At 38.7% G+C, this 18,119-nt stretch overlaps 1 protein-coding gene across 1 annotated transcript; it reads right to left on the bottom strand.

Moving 5' to 3' along the window:
- Positions 1 to 13,813: 13,813 nt before the first annotated feature.
- LOC306667998 (UPF0415 protein C7orf25) lies at positions 13,814 to 16,585 on the bottom strand. The gene is made up of 2 exons (XM_079150937.1): positions 16,422 to 16,585; positions 13,814 to 15,477 (listed from the first exon to the last, which is right to left on the bottom strand). Exon 2 carries the CDS (start codon positions 15,454 to 15,456, stop codon positions 14,188 to 14,190), a length of 1,269 nt encoding a protein of 422 aa, XP_079007063.1. The 5' UTR covers positions 15,457 to 15,477; positions 16,422 to 16,585; the 3' UTR covers positions 13,814 to 14,187.
- Positions 16,586 to 18,119: the final 1,534 nt, after the last annotated feature.

Genomic DNA, 18,119 nt, shown 5'->3' on the forward strand with positions numbered 1-18,119 from the left:
GTCAAATGCCTCATAAAGTTCAGCACTCAAATTTGGCCACAATACAAATTAGATAATCTGCACCAATGACCCAAATACCCAAATATGGAACCTTTGATCAAGAAATTTTCCAAAAATTAAAAAAAATCATTTATTGCAAAATGGCAAATGGAGTGAGGTCCCAGTTCAAAGCATGTACAAAAAAAAAAAAAAAAAAAAAAAAAAAAAAAAAAAGCCTTATTTCAAGCCTGTAACCTCAATTTACTTATGGAGCAAAAATTTATCTGCTTCTCTGAGAGAAAGAAAAATAACCCTAACTGGCCCAACAGCCAATGGCATGTCTCAGTAAGAAATATGATGTAGTAGTTCCATTCCTCAAAAGCAGTGGGAAAAAAATTTTCATAATTTTCTGCATCCAAACCTGACCTAATTACCAACAAGGGGAAAAAAGGGTTAAAAAGCCCCAGGCAGCAATTTCCCTTGCCTAGCCTTACTGAAGCCTACATCGGAATGTAAACTGCAAAAGCCAGTAGGCTCAGGGAGGGACCAACCTGAGACTGAAGAAAAAAATAAAAGTGTCTATTTTAAACTTCTCCTGGGCTGTAACACAGAAACATGATTTTAAGACTCTCTCTCTCTCTCTCTCCCTCCCCCCCTCCCTCCCTCTCTCTTTCTTACTCTTTCATGCTATTTTACTAAAATAATTAATGACCATTATCATTTTTCTTCTAGGACTCTTGTTTTGTTTTTCTTAAATGCTATGTTTTTTGAGCTCACAATTTTAATCCTACATACCTAGGTTAATGTTTTTTTCTTATCAGTTCTATTTTTTATTCAGCTCTAGAGGTTTTTTTTTTTTTTTTTTAAATAAACATCTATAACATTGCAATGGAGATTCACCTGCAAAAAGCTACAAGGTCTTTGCTTTTGTGTTATGTATGTTTCGTGTTGTCTGTCTATATATGTGCATACATTCATATATCATGTACATGATACTAAATTGGCCTATAATGAGTGTTCATGAATTAAAATTTAAAAAATGGATCCAAGTACCTTTAATTCACATGGTTTAGAAGGTTCAGTTTACATTGGGTACACAGATGACAATGTAAAGGTATGAATTCACTATTTCTAGAATTTTTTCTTCAACAAGGAAGAGATAAATGCTGTCCAATACACTTGTCTGATAACTTAATTCTTATAGTTAAAAAGTAAATTATATTTGACATATATGGGATTAATCTTCATAAATGTGTTTGTTAAAAAATCTGATTAATTTACAAAGTTAAAATGCTGTTATAACAAATACTCTTAACTTCTTGAAATCCATGGAGTGATATACTTGAACCTTGTTTGTGTTTTCATAAATTGGTGAATGAGGGTCTAAATAAGTGCTAAGAAGTTCTGTGTGGCACTTTTCAACAAGTTTGTGTGTAATTAAGTTGGTTATATGTATGTGAGACAATCAGTTAAAGCTTTTTAAGGTTTTTCCCTAAGGTCATATACTAATGTACTGATAAAAAGAAAAGCTTAATCCATAAGTTAAACTGACAAGGATTTTTTTAAAAAACACTAATTTACTCTTAACCTTGTGTCTGTTCAGTTTTATTCCTTGGAGCAATTAGTCTTAAAGATTAGAGTTTGTACAATTATGGTTAAACAGCAACTATTAGAGTACTATGCTACATTACAGAGGCTAAATTTTCCTTTAAAAGCTAAACATGGTCAATATAAAAACATTAGTATGGTATACTAAATGGGTTCATATCTTCCAGATACACCAGTCTTTAATGCAGAAAATTTAAAAGAACATTTTTATTAAGTTGCTGTTCTCCAAACTAAACTTGTCTGTAATGGTAACTTTAAACTTATAGGAACAATGAATTTTATTGGGGATTTATTTAGATCATTTAATGTTCTGTAAATGAACCTGAGCCTTATGTTACCTTCTACACTGGAATAAACATGTAAATGTATTTCTAAAAGATAATGAGAGACTGATCTGTTTAAAGATTAATACCATGAAACATGAAAATATTTTGCCACTTTTCCACACAAAAGGTTAAAAGCTCTTTCAGTTGTTCTTTGATTCATGTTTTAAAAATGCTATATTGTGTTTATTGTGCTAACTGATGTTCATATAGAAGTAAAAATATATGTAAACTTTGTCAAATGATATTTAAGAAAGAAGCAAAGATCAGTTTCAGAATTAGAACACTTTACCTAAGACTTGTGAAGAGCCTCACCTTACTTGAGATAAGGCTTTGTCTCCCACCTCACTGCATGTTTGAATGGCTCCAAAGTAGGCCAGAATCCAGCTCATTTAAAGTTTTATTCAAAAGATTTATTTTTGTTGTGATGTCAAATAGGGGATATAATGTATAACTAGTCAAAATTCAAGATAACTGTTATGCAAGCTGAATATATATTCTCTCTTGCTAATTTCATTTTGTAAAACTGTTACCTGTTAATGTTTTGCAAAGGTACTGCTTCAAGAATACACAACCTAGGTTAACTTGATATAATAAGCCATCACCTACAGGACAGATAATATATAATGGTAATTTCCAGTACTAATACAGACCCCAATTAAATTAAAGGGTAAATGACTATAAGGTTATAGACATTAAAGTTAAAGCCCAGTACTCTTACTTTAAGATTAGTGAGACTGCCTTACCAGATGTTTAAGATCAAGTTAAAGATCAAGATTAACACAAAAGGACCAAGAAAACCAGTATTTGGCTCTTGCCCTCTGCATCAGCCTGAACCCAGGGAATGGAAGAGCTTCTCCAAGGAGCTTTGCAAGTCTGGGTCACATGACCTCCCAATCAGGGAGATTAATGAGAGCACTGGAGAACAGAAAGTCAATCAGTGCACCTGCTGCAAAGAGGGGGTCATTAGAGAAGGGAGACATCCCTGATGCCTCCAAGGGAAGCCACCACATCAAGGAGACCCTACCTAGCAGATGGCATTAAAAGAGTTAAGAAGCTGCTCTTCAGTTCCCTAAGAATGACCACTGTGGGAATTCAGCTGGCTCTTAACAGCAGAGAGAAACAAGGTCGCTTTGACCAGATTGATCTTGAACACCTAGCAAAAACAATTACAACCAAAATACAGACATTACTGGATTTAAAAAGAAAGACAATTATTGTTTTATTGAAACTTAAGATGTACATTTGTGTCAGTCTCACAGCCCTGATGGTCCCAAATTCTGAGGTTCCCCCACCCCCTTTGGTAATCACATAGTTATCCCTACCTACAAAAATTACTCCTCAAACTGACACTTTACCCCACAACCAAAGCCTACCCAATTCCAATAACAGCACACATCAGATGTAAGAATGCCCCACCCCCCTAAAATTATTCCCTTACTCATAGGGCTAAAACATCCACCAGAATTAACACAGAAGCAGCAGGGTTAGAACCTCTATTCACTATAAAAATAGCACAGGTTATTGCAGATATCCAACAGGTCACTGATTTGGTACTGACTTCATGAATTCAGTTGGACTCCCTGACATCTGTCATCCTACAACCAATCAAAGAAAAATGCTTTCTATGTAAACCAATCAGGAGTGATGAAAGACAAGGTTAAACAGCTCTAGGACCACCTGGAATATGAAAAATAAGTCTGTCTCAGGAGACTTTTCAAATCTCAAACAGTGATTTTCAATATAATAAATTTAAAAATGCTACCCATCTTAGTATTTCCTTTCTTAAGGTGTCCTATCTCACAGCAGATGTATTAAACCCCCATGTTTTATTGTCTGGACTTATTCAAGTACAATATGATGCCTCACAAAACATATGTTATGTTAAATGTGAAAACTATATGTTACAACAATGTGTTAATCAGATTATATGATAGAGTTCAGGACAAATTGTTATGTTTCCCAAAAGGCCAGTAGCCTCCTGGCTCCCTGTAGAAGTGCTAAGTGTTTCATCTGCAGGCTGTCTTGGCTGGGATAATCGTCTCTGCATCTACTGCAATGGTGGCATTGCACTAACAGGCACCACAACTCATTTCCTTCAACAATTTCAAAAATTTTACTGAGACCTGACAAATTCAAGTACATATTGATCAGGGCTTGATCCTTTTCATAATCCCTCTTTGGATGTATTAAAATTACAATCTCAGGTTCTGGCTATTGCCCATGTAAAAGCGTTTATTCTTAATAATGAAGATGCTTTGGGACAGTTTAGCTTGAAGGAATTTTTTTCTCTGAACCCTTTTAAATACTTCTCTACACATATAGCTGGATTACTAGTTATAACTATACTGTTAATTTTATTTCTATTCTTATTTTGCATAATTTGTCAAGCAGGATGGAAACAAAGCACAAGGAAACTAAATTCCAAGGCTAATCAAGCTTGCTATGTTCCAAATAACCCATACTCCTAGGATTATGGAAAGTACTCCCTATATCTGAGTAGGGTCCATGGCCCTGACTAAGGACAACAGGATCCCAACTGCATTACCTACTGAAATTACTCCCTTAGTATTAGCAAATCAATTAACCATCACCTTTCTTATAATCATCTGATTTCACTGTACTTATAATAACATTTCCCCTGCCTATTCTTAATTCTGTATAGGAACAATTTCTTAGTAAGTTCACCTGCTTGGCCCCAGCTGCCTCCTGGAACATGTGGACGCCATTCTCTTGCTCACCTACTGACCCACTGAGACCACAAAGAGGAACTCCGCCTAGGATGACCTCAATGCTCCTCCCCACACACCCCTCCCAGATAGGCTCTCCATTCTCTATTCCAGAACTTTGAAAGGAGAGTGCCCCCACTTCACCCCTTCTCAGCTCAAAGCAGCCAGATCTGACTCAGTGCCCCAATTCTCTCTCCCCTTTCAGAGTCTGGAATGAAGGGTTATGGAAAATAATATTCCTAAAAGACAACTCCCCAAGAAAAACGGAGGGACAATGTGGCTCAGAATGAGAGAGGGGAAATTGGCCAAACATTAACCTCACGCTTTCCTAATAACAATGGGCTCTAAACTAAATTAGCCCTAAATGGAGGCACAGCAAATATTGAAACTCTGGGAAACAAAGGATCCCACAATAAGAACAACGAGTTTCAACCTTTTTACAACCACACTCCTAAGTTAAAGTTTTAACCTGTACAACTAGCCCCTGACAGTCAAAACTGCATGTACCCTCCTTTGCCCCTGTGGCAGATTCCCTAGAGTCTCCTCAAATCCAAGTCACCTCCTTAGCCAATGTAGCTCCCAAAATAGGGGAGCCATTGACTTACTAACAGCAGAGAAGGGAGGTACTTGTCCTGTAAACCAGCTCTTTATGAGCCAATATAGCCTCTCCCCAAAGTTCCAGCCTAAACCCTTCTTCGCCCTGTTCAACTTGAAGAAACCAGAACAAATGATGCCCCTTATCATTATAAGACAAAAGGCTGGAACGTTAGGTCTTTAGACAAAAGGAACTCCATTTTGAAAATCAGTACCTTCCCACCCAGGCATGATCTTCCCAGTAGATCCACCCCAAAGAGTCCCTAACTACCAAAACCACAGCAAAGATGTCAGATAACAGTCACAGGGACAGACCTGTTATTTTTTAACTACATCATTGTCATGACTACATAGTTAGAAGTTTTTTCCCTGCAGGCTGTGGCTCCTTGCAGAGGGGCAGCCTGACAAACTCTCTCAGTCAATCAACCTTTGCTCAAACACAGAACTGTGTCTCCTGTGGATATTTGCACCAACTACACTAAAATAAACATATATCCTTGATGGTCTATAAGGACAAAAAGAACAAAACTGAAATGTCCACATTTATTTAGTGACATTTATTTTTGAAACTTTTCACATATATCCTGGCATAAAACAAATTAAGTAATTACATGAAGAGAGATTTGCAGCACAAGAGACATGTTTAAACTTAATAATATTAACTTGAAGATATTAATATATATTACTTACTTTGAGATACATAAAACATTTCCATCTGTACTTGTTCTTTTTTGTTGTTGTTGTTTGTTTTGGTGGTGCTGGAACCAAACCCAGGGCCTCACAGTACAGGCAAGTGCTCTGCTACTGAGCTACATCCCCAGCCCCCAATATTTCCATTCCCATGCATTTCCAGGGTCCAGAAACAATGGACAAGGGTCCAGGAACAGGGTAGCACTGAGGACCTGGAACCCTGGGACTTTTATTCTACAGTGCCATTGGTTAATAAAGTCTTCTTGAAAATAGTGGGTTCCAGGTCTCTGGCAGGAAACCACTGGTAATTCTGAGATACCTTGTTCTGGCAGAAAGCAAGAAACCAAAAACAATGGCATTATGTCAAAAGGACACAATGATCTTGAAGGGGCACTTACTAGTCAAGGTCTGAGTAGTTAAAACATCAAAAAGAATAATAAATAAAAGTCAAGGTGAGAGATCCTGCAGTGATAGGAATGTGTGTATCGTGACATAAGCAATGTGGATATTCTTGTGGTACTGAACTATAGTTTTTCAAGATGTTACCACTGGGGACACTGGATAAAGGATACACAGCTCTTTCTGTATTATTTCTTTTAACTACATGGCAATCCACAATATTTAACTCAAAATAAGAACTTTAAAAAGAATAACTTGGGGCAGAGTCAATACATAATAATTCGAGTTCAATATGGTATTCACAAAATAGAATCTCCCTGCTTAACAAGTTAATTTGATGTTACTGGAGGTGACTATCACACCAATTTCTTATAGAGAAAGAATTAAGGATGCATACTGCCATTCTAGAAGGGTAATCAAATAGCTGTAGTTCATAAGGGAAAGTTCTTCCTTATGTAAGAATAACTAATAATTATAAAGAAAATGATAGAGTTGGGGAAGTCACCATTTTGCCAATGGTTTGGAATAACTGATTTAGGATATAATCACCAATGCATGCTAAAATTAATAAGTAGAAGTGTTACACGTTTGGAGGCTTCTAGGAAACTGAGGCAGCATGAAGGCACTCCCTTCAAATCTTGATTCTTGAATCAAGTCAGAAAGATTTCAGACATGTTAACCAAGTAACAGGCATGACTTTATTAGAAAGGGTAGGAAAGGAAAGGGGACTCTCTTCTCAAGGGAGAGAACGGGGTCTTTCCTGCCCTCCAATTTTATTGGAAGTCCCAGAGAAGCTTCCAGAAAGCCCCATCCTGTCGCTGGCTCTTTGCGGTACAAAATCTGTGGATATTTGTCACTGCTTGCAGCAACAACTTGCACGGGTCTTATGGGTGGTGGAGTGGAAACTGAGGCTCTTCTATCTTTCTCTTTAGTGCACTGCTTTCTTTCTTGTTTGTTCATAGAGGATAGAGGAAATGAGGTTTAGTTGCTTTGAGAGGAGAGAGAGACTTTGCTTAAGAGAGACTTTGAAAGAAGGACAGACTTTGCTTAGAGCTTAGAGGAAGAGAGACTTGCTACACCTCACTTAAGGTCTGCTGCTTACTGGTGCGTCCTGCATCCTGTGAACTAAGGGTGTGTCTACCTAAGGTGCCCTAGTGATGCGTCTCAGTTCTCCGCTCTGCGATCTGCTTTCCGCCACTGCCCCTACTCGCTGCTGCCGTGTGTGTCCCTTTCTTCTGGCTGCTGCCACGTGTGTCTTGCTGCTTCTGTGCTGTCTCGTTCCACCTACGCTTATATCACCTCCAGGATGCAGAGAGCAGGGCCACGCCTCTTAAGCAAAGATCAGGCACAATTAGGAGTGCTTGAGAACACATGCGCATACATTGTGTGTGTGGACGATAAAATTACCTGAGTGTGCTTATGTCAATTAACCTTCTCGCTACCGATGTGATCAACATGGCACAGCCCCCAACACCATCCAGGTTCACCTCTTGACTTCTGATGTTAGTGCATGCAAAATGCATCAGACTTGAAGCCCCAGCTGCATGACCACTCTAGGTCACTTTGGCCCCTGCTGACCAGTTCTAATTAGAACCTGTTCTTACAGACTTTATGGTTAAGAATTATTATCTTTATCTCTCTGGAGTTCCAGGATCTGCTCTGTGAAAAGATCACAAAAGTCCCCCACTCCACCAGCAAGGTAACTTGTGTTCTTATTATCAGCATTTTAGCATTTATGGCCTGAGTTTCTCTTACAATAACAGGTAGTTTGCTGAGGAATGTAACATATCCTACTCACTTAAGTCAGGCAGGGCTGCAAGTAAATTACTTCTTAGAGAAGAATATGGAAGTCAGCATAGAGGTCCATTTTATAGAATTATTCCTTTAACCAGATGTTCCTATCACTCACATCTGTCTGTTCACTATGGAAAGGATCATGGGATTGATTATGCACACCACAGTATTATTTCATAGTCAACCCAAAAGTCACAAGGGGGAAAACATAACTTTATACTGGTGAGTTCTGGATGTTACTACCTTATTCTAACAGTATTTAACATGGAAAAGGCGGAGACTACTTGCCTATTTTCTAATGAAAATGAGGAACAAAGAATCACCTACATTCTTGCCCCAAATATCTAACTGGAATTGAACCCAGCCTTTAGATCTCATTTTGCAGCATGCAGGGAACACAATTTGTCACTTCAGAACAACCAGAAAAGTCAAGAATACAGGTCATTTATAAAACAATTGTCCTGATATCTTAAAAAAGTCATGAAAAAAGGGTGGGGTAATGCTTGAGATTTATAGAATTAAGAAACATTAAACTCAGATGCAATGCCTAGTACCTTATTGCATCTTGGTTAGGCAAATCTGACATCTGAATACAGATGAGAGGATATGAGAGGATGTGAGGAATTATGACTAATTTTGTTAGATGTGCTGATATGGAATCATGGTTGTATAGAAAATAATTTTCTTTTTAGAGCTGAATACTGAGGGATGTATAAGTCAGTGGTCATCATGTCTGTAACATATTTGAAAATAATTGTACTCTAAAACACCCTAGATAAAATAAATAAGACAAAATAACGTTTTTTAAACCTAGGTGATAGATACTTGGTTGTTTATATTCTCTCCTGTTTTCTGTATGTTTGAAAAAATGTATTCATTGCCTCTCTCCTATTCCATCATTTTGTCTCTCTTTTTGGAACAAATATACCTTAATATTTGTTAGAAATGTTTTCAACTGTATGCAACAGAAAAGCTAAGTATAATGACTTACATAAAGCAGGGAACGTATGTGTTGGTACTAAAGATGCCCTTGGCCTTTCTCTTATTACCATAACATGTTAGTGCATGCAGCCATGGAGCAAGGTCAAATCAGACCCACTGTGGAAGGAGATGGCAGCACCAATGAACTTCCCCTTGTGTCTCTCTGGCAAGGAACCTGGCTATCCACTATCCCTGACTAAATGCAAGACTGGGGGAAAAAAGATGTCAGGGTGTGTGCCTCTTTGGCACAGGCAGGCAGAGGCAGTCAGTCCTTACTGTGTGCCAGACCTTTACTGTCTCTCTTAACTATCTTTCAGCCTTTCTCTTACATTTTCCATCATTTTACTTCTCCGCTGAATTCCTGGAAATTTAGTAAGATCTCTTTTCATTTCAATTCATTTTTTAGTTTTGTCTAACCTACTTTTTAAAAATATATTTCTAAGTTTTTCATTTCAGTGAAAAATTTTCTATTTCTAGAAGTCTATTTGCTGGTATTCTTTTTTTATTGTTTTCTATGCCTTCTTTTATCTCTTATTAGTTATTTTTGTGCAGAGGAAGATGTCTTTTCTCATTCTGATTTCCATGAAGACAGGGAGATGGGGTATCTTTCACCCATTATGTTCCTGGCCCTTCTTTCCTTGCAGAAATACAGAGAAATTCATTTGCTTTCAATTCCTTGGGAAAGCCTGCCAGGATGCTTGGCTTGTTGCTGCCCCTTTTCCTCTTGGAAACAAGCTTCCCACAGCGCTAAGCATTCTCTGCGATGCTTTCCCATCACATGCCATAGCACATAGGCATGTGGGTAACATCTGCCTAATCCAGTTCAGTATTAGGAAACACTAACTGCAGATAGGAACCACATCCTGCAATTCAGCACATACAATGCTTTGTTGCAAATGGTACTAGCCTCTATCACTTTGAATACTTGTTTTTTTCCAGAATGTAGATGAGGAACACTTCGAAAACCCATATCCCTATTATTTTGCTATTATATAGATTTTATGTATTCATATATTCTATAGTTACATATTTTCTCCATATGCCTCACATGTATATCCTGTTATTATGTTCCTGAAGAACTAAGGCTCCTCTTTCTGCATTACTGACTCTCTGGCTTCCTCCCTTGCTTTCACTCATTTCTCACTGTCAACTCATCCAATCAAAGCTTTCTTTTTCTATTGTCATCTGTGAAGCTTGGGTAATTGAAGTGTCTTCAGGTCCAGAATGACACTATGAATGTTTCTGTCAGGTGTCTGATAGTACTTGTGTGGGTCCAATTTTTATGCAAATTTTATATCCCTAGGTCTTCCCCATGATGCTATTAACACCTGAACTCTGTTGTAGAGCACAGGACAGTCTTTGGTTTCTGACTTTATTTTTCCACTCAGAACCACTACAATCAAACTTGCTTGTGGTATCACATGGTAGTTTAAAAGATCCTCTACTGTGAGGGCTGTAGACTTTCCAAGGTTCTGGTTCCATGGAGAGGCCTCAGGGTTCCCTCTTTACTTCAGGTCTTTTGCCTCTGATTCTATTCATCATGAAGGCTAATCTCCAACTAGTAGAATTAGTACACTATTAAGATTGGAGAACCATCTCTGCCTTCTTTCCTCCTGGGAATAAGATTCCTACAGGGTGAGGTGTTCTCTGCCTGGAACACATTTTATCTGCAATACATATTATCTAGGATGTTTGTGTGTACATTCTTACACTGAAATGTTGTATCTTCCATTTTATGCTATCTTGTCAGGTTTTGATATCAGTACTATGGTCATATGCTATAAAATAAGTTTGAAAACATCTCCAATTCAGTGATGCTCTGAGATAAGCAACCTATTATTAACCCCAATTAAGATCTGCCTCACAGCCTCCAGTTCTCAAACAGGTGCAGTCCAAGGTTCTCATCTTGAGAAAGGGGAGGCAGGATAAACAGAGTACCATATCTGATCATGCTAATATTTTAACCCTACTATGGTATTGTGCTCCATATTTTTTAAGGCAAGAGGGTTATCTGATATTTAAAAGAAAAATCATATCTAATGAAGTTAACATTTTTTTGAGGAAGAAATGATTATTGCTTACTTGATTTTTCTTTCAATTCTAATTCACATTTTCTATAAAAATCACGCTCTGAGATCTTCAAATTTATCAAAATAGTGTAGACTATTTCCCTATAATTAACTTCTTCAGTTTTTTATCCTTCTTGATTTTGTAATTTTCATTTTATACTGATTTTTATGCATCCTTGAGAATACTTTATTCTTTCCTTCATGGACTACATTTACTCTCCATTCTTACCCCCTCATTTGGAATTTACTCAGTTTGGTTTAATTTATACTACCAGTTACCTTTCCAGTTTAATACTCAAAATTATGTTGTTCTTTTTCAATCGAAAAATTTTAAAGTTATTGACTTCGTTCTAGAATATTAACATGCTTTTACTTTTCCCTACCACTTCCAACTCCCAGTCATTAATTACAGTTTATGTATCTTCAATCTTCACAATTTTTTGGACATTTGCTTTACAATTACAGAATTCTTCTAATTGACAGTTTTTAACTGGTATTTAACTGGACATTCTTTTTATAGTGTCTGTCTTTTTAATTCCATGTTTTTCACCTTTATGAATTGATCACTTTGGTCAGCTGGAGTAGGCTTTTGATGTAGGTTATGCACGTGGGGTTTCTGAAGCACTATTTCTTGTATCCCAGAATCCAGTGCTCACTACTTAATGTCTATATCTACTAATTGCATTATTTATTACATTGTTAGGAATGAAAGCCTGGAAAAAGATGTCTTGGGAGGGCCACAGCTATGGCCACTATAGAATTTTTTCAGAGAACTGTGGCTGTCCACGTTCTAGTTGGCAAAGATTCCAGGTTCTTAGGAATTTATTCATACTGACAGGAAGGGAGATCTACTTTTTTGAAAGCAACTCTTTTAATAATACATCTAGCTCTTCCTACTGTGTCTGACACACAGCAGGCACTCAATAAATGTTTATTAAATGACATGAAAAACATCATTTCTTCCTTGAACAAATTCAACATATACCCATGACACTATATTCCACCATTCCCACTCTGACTACAATTTTTTTTTTCTTTCTTTTGTACCAGAGATTGAACCTAGAGGTACTTAAACACTACGGCCACATCCTCAGCCCTTATTTTGAGATAAGATCTCACACTAAGTTGCTTAGAGCCTTGCTAAATGGCTGAGGCTGGATTTGAACTTGCAATTCTCTTGCCTCACCCTTGTAAGCTGCTAGTTACAGGCAAGGACCATGCCTGGCCTGGTCATAATTATTATAGTCTCATTCTTCCATAAATTCCTTTATATTTTTTGTTCCTTTCTAGATCTGATCTTATCATGAACCACTCTTTTTTAAAAAAATTATCAATGGCTCTCTAATGTCACACTCTTTAGAAAATTTCAAGAATTTCTAGCTTTGTCTCATTTTACCAATTGAGCCTGGTCCCTGAACAGGCCCTCACGTTCATACTGCCATAATTTTCCAATCCTACTCCTTGTACTTTTGAGCATCCTTTCTTGTTTATATACTTCATAAAATCTCATACCTGAAATATTCAAGTCACTTCCTGACTCCCTGACCCCACAGCATGAATTATTTCCCTACTCTGTATGGAGAGTATTTTAAACGTAATTTAGCACATTAATCACAGTTCAGTAGTTTGCCTCCTTTCAGACTAAGAATTCCTTAGAACAGGATAATTATTCATATTTTCATACCAAACAATAATGTTTGATACTTATTAGTACCAAGTATTTTAGCAACTTATGGTGCTCAAAAAGTCTAAATTAAATTTCTAACACTAGACAACATAGCTGTCTACACTAAATTGGAAACCCAATCATAGTTTTTCCCCTAGGAAATATGTTGACTTAGAAATAAATCTGTCCCCAGAGAACTGCCCTATTCATTTAATTCTGTATTCATTTCAGTGTTCTGGAGCCCAGTAACCAAATCTCACCTCAACACCATTGCTAAAAACAGTTTCTCTTCTCACAAAATAGGAAGTTTGCACAGAGTTCAGGCTGGGACTACACAAAATTAAGTTCCAGTAATACTGGCTCCAATAGTTAGTATAAGTTAATATTTAACTTCCAAGTCTCAAATTCACACTTTTTAAAATGTGGTATCGACTTTGCTAATTTGTTTTGCTTTATTGCAAGCTGATAAAGTACTTAGTACAATGTGGTCATAGGTATTTTTAATTACAACTTGTGTCATGCAACTGGCCTTGACACTATTTGTGAGTTAATGCAGTTGTGACTTGCCACTTGCAAATAGAACAGGAGAGTATTCACAATTCAAATACATAGAGTATGGGGCTCTCTGTAATTAAAGGTAAAGTCTAAATCTTAAAAATTATTTTATGCATTTTACAAATTTATTCAAATTAAATATTTTACCTTAATTGTTCTAGGTTTATTTTTATCATAGGAAGTTTGCTGGCATTCTTTTCAGAAAGATGTCAATAGGTAATAGTACTTGCATGATCAGACTTCATTTTATTTCCATTTCTTCTGTACTATATACTCTTTGTAAACATACCAAGCTGTGCCTGACACATATCAAATAAGTTTCCTTCTATTAATGGTCATTAACTTGAATATGAAATTAATTATAAATTGTTACTTCCCAGTCTCAACACACATCAACAGATAAACCAATACAATGAAAACCAGGCATCAGAGTTTTCTCTAGATATTTAATGAATGCAGATGCAGTGTGGCCATATTCCATGAGATGTGATTACTAGTAGGGAAGTTGCAGCCCTACTGAATCAAACAGAAGTATTACGAGACAGCTAAAAGCTTTATATAGGTGTGTTTGTTCTTAATTTCTATAATGTAGACAGTTGATAAATAAGGTTGTTTCTTGTGCTTTTTCTACTTTAGGTGATTATATACTTTAAATACAGATGAGACACACAAATTTGTTTTACTGGTTTGAGTTCTAAGTATTCTTTTTTACTATAGACCTCCCCTGCTGCAATTTAGATGAGAAGACCCAGCCTTTGGTATAAATAACTTATATCCATGACAACAGTTAAAGGATACCATTAGTGTTCACTGTCGACATTTGTGTAGTTGTTTGGTAAGGGGGTTGCCAGGGCCTCTTTACTCTCAGTAAGTGCTCTGGGCTGATGGATAAACACACTAAATTTAACACCTTGGTTGTTTGCAGCCCTAACAAAACCACTGTTGGCAGTCATTGTGATGGCTTTTAGGGTGTCTCCTGTCCCAAAAATTGTTAATGAACGGCTATTAATTTTTGAACTCGCCACTAGTCTCAAGGCACGCTCAGAAGGCTGGTCTGGCACCACATTAATTCGCTTAATGAGCATAGTGGCTCTCTCTCTCTCCCCAGGTCCTCCTAAAGTATCTAGAATAGACTGAAAATCCTTGACAGCAGATTCACAAGCAAACAACTCCTTGTCCTTCATGAATGCCTCCAGCTGAGGTAGAACCTGCTCTTTCCTCTCTTGCTCTGCTTGTTCTGTGAGCACTTTTTCTTTGAAGATAAAGCGGCAGCCTCCATAGCTGAGGGCAGATACATAGGTGATTAAAGTAGTAATGTCCAGATTTACTCTTTTACACACATCGACCTTAATCTCTGTTGGAAATGCAACACTTGCTAGTATATTTTCCCGGTCTACCCTGGTCACCTGCAAAAGTTCCGGGCCTTCATCATCGGATTCACTCTCACTTAGTTGGAGCTCCTCAGGGTGATCTAACAGAGAGTTAACTGCTACTATATCTCCTCTCACAGATATGCCCATTTCTTTCAGTTTCTCTGCCATGGGGCTTGAGACACTGTTGTAAAATGCAAAGATGATGTGAGGGTTGCTATACTGCACTGGCTGCTGGAGACTGGCCTGGAGGAAGTCTTCAGCCTGCTCAATGATGCTTTTGTCCCCATACTGGCCCCTGCCCAGCCAGATGTTATGCAGTGCTTCAGCCTTTCGGCCAATGGCTTTCACCCAAGTATGACCACCATTTGCAACTACATCCACTACCAGCGTCTGCTTTTCTCCCAAGGTATCTGTGTAACCAAAAACATGGAGAACACTAACAACTTCTTCCAGGTTTTCTGCTGATTCCACAATGGCTCTCAGATGTGTAAGATTTGTGCTTTGCAAATGGGATTCTTTAATAGCTACTTTCCCAGCTTCTACTTTCTGTAAGAATTTTAATTCTGCCTTCAATTTGCTGCACAGCTTTGCACCACCTTCTATACCACCTTTTCTTGATCTTGAAAGTGATTCTGCTCTCTTAATCAGTTCCTTGGCTATGGCGATTCGTTCACAGAGCATGGAGTGTGCAGACATGCTGACAGCATTATTCCTTTCCTATGAAAAAGACAACAAGGCAAATTTGAATACTCACCCAAAATTATAAGGATTGAAAACTTCAGTCTAGGAAAGTTTATGGAAACTGAGACTATGACTGGGCTTTTGTATGTCTGATTTTGGAGTAAGTCCTCTGATAGCAAAGGAAAGCTATATTTCAGAACTCTTCCTCATGTGTGTTGGATTCTGATACACTTTAGACTTTCATTTCCTCAGAAGGTCATAGAGTTCACAGCATGTCCTAGGTCAGGATTAAATGCAGGAGTCAATATGCTACATAACATATTCCCTTATCTCTTATCACCAGACTTACTGTTTAGTTGCTGAGAAATTTTAATACAAGACTCAAAACGCCCAGATAAAATGCTTAAAATAAAAATATCCATACAGACAACTTGGCTAACAAACTGTCCAAAGGAAGCGTCTGTCTCCTAAACTGACCAGTTAGCCTCTCTCATCTTTTCCTCCTTCAGGAGTTGGTGTATTTTAACCAGCTACATCCTGATTTCCCAGGGGACACAGGGTACTTACGTCAAGAAATCAAGACTGCCCTACGTCTGCATATGATGTCAAATCAGAATACTTTAAAAAAGACCTGGGGCGACCACCAATTTGCCTCCCACTCCCACACCAAAGGAAGGAAAAGCACAAGGATAACTGAAGTCTAAGGAGAACCCCGCGACGGCCAGGCGGGCCAGAGGAGTGCAGGGCCTTCCGGGTGGGTTTCGGCACCTGGGCCCAGCGCGTCCTTCTGCGCAGATGGGTCCCGCCCGGCAGGGTCCGGGCTCAAACAGGCCCCTGCAGGCGCCAGAGCTCTGAGGCCAGGCGCGGAGAGTGCACAACCGTGCCCCTCCCGCCAGGACGGCCCAGCCCAGCCCCCTCTGGCCTCAGAAGCCGAGTCCCGCTCCCTTCCTCTCTCCCCACCTCCCTCCCGGGTTCCTCACCAGCAGCGCCCTGGATCGCGAGCGCGAGCAGGCGGGCGCGGGCACGCGGAGACCGGGACCCGCTGGGAAACCTCACCCAGCAGCCCCCACCTCACTCAGCGCGGTGGCCGCTCCGCCCGCGTGAGCCCCACCGCCTCCAGCGCCTCCCGCATCACGTGGTTCCGGGCCGGGTGATGCCGAAGTCGCGATTCCCAGGCGGCAGCGCGGCCTCTCGAGCTTGACCGACGCCAGCGCGGCGGCCATGTTTGTTGAGGGCACTGGCTTCTTTTCATAGCCCTAAGGAGGAAGCGCCTGGAAGGGTGCGCTCACTGGGTCCTGAGAGCAGCAGCGTGGCGGTGGGGGATTCATTCCCAGTGGGTGCGGACACTGTTATCCCACCTGATCTCAGGTGTTTTTCTGGCCCATTTTAGCAGAAGAAACACTTGAGAGGCTTATCAAAAGACAGACTCCACACCATCCTGAGCTCTCCACAGAAAGTATGTTGTTATAGACATACTGGAGGGTAAATAACTGGGTGGCTTTTGAGGGCCTAGGATATTTAGACAAGTATTCAAAGTCATCCACATTATATTTGACAAAGTAAAACTAATTTTAAGTATTAAAAATTTCCAGTTAAAACTAATCCCATGTATCCTGCGTCTTCTCCAAGTTCTACTTAACCCTTTAAGTCCCAAGTTTTCACTTGAGAGCATAATATTCAAATATTATTTAAAAGTTACCATGAATCATATATTTGATATTCAGTTTTTTACAAATGTTCCACTTATGGGAAGATGGGACAAAATGGGTTAAATGACCAAAAAGTAAAAGGGAATAAATCCACAAAGACAAAAAGGAGAGAGGGAATTGCTGCAGACAAGATACACTACTAACACATTTTTTAAATAACTTATTTATGTTTACTGTATGGTAGGCAGTGTTCTAAATATTTTACACATATTATTTGGCTTTCTTACCCTATAAAGATAAATGTAGTATACAGATAAGTGAGCCACAAGAGGTTACTTAAATCCAGGAAATCTTTCTGCAGATGGAGAAAGCTGCCTGCAGACCCTACTAGGCAAGTGCTCACAAAGAACCCCAGGAAGTCTTTGGAACTTTAGGTGCCTGAAAGGTAGCAGGGAGTTGAGACAGACTAAGTTTGCTTAACTTTGCATAAGGAACACCCTGGTCCTCTCTTCTATCCAGTATGGCCCAATCATCCCAGATTCTTCCCCAGACAAAAGACTACAGAGTATTCGATGCTGAAGATAGGAATCAGGGGTTTCAGACTTAAGGCCCAATAGAAGATGGGAACCAGTGCCTTTAGGAATGAAGACTGAAATTTTTCCTACTGAATGGTGGCATTGGCTCCTTTTCTCTTCCCACAGTACCAGCAACCCTTTCATACTCACTCCACCTTCTCCTCAAAACCCTATTTTCCTCTGGAGAAACTAATCAAAGACCCCAGAAAAATCACTCAACGTCTCCCAGAAAGGAAGTACAGTCCTCAAACACAGCACTTTAAAAAATTCTTTTTTGAAGGAAAGAGAAAGCAGACAAAAGGGCTTTTAACAAATATTTTATAATTAGCTTCTTCAAATAAAAGATATTTGACCTTGAAATGAGAATCATTTTTTTTAAAGGGGAGATGGCAGAGCATAAAAAATTGTTCTTCAAAAGTAAAAATGGACATCCCAAATTTTAAAAAAATGAAAA

Source organism: Sciurus vulgaris (genome assembly GCF_902686455.1).
Source record: "Sciurus vulgaris genome assembly, chromosome: 8".
Classification (NCBI taxonomy): Eukaryota; Metazoa; Chordata; class Mammalia; order Rodentia; family Sciuridae; genus Sciurus; species Sciurus vulgaris.

Excerpts from the sequence above, each read along its gene's own strand:
- LOC306667998 (XM_079150937.1), bottom strand. The coding sequence starts at position 15,456 with ATGTCTGCACACTCCATGCTCTGTGAACGAATCGCCATAGCCAAGGAA.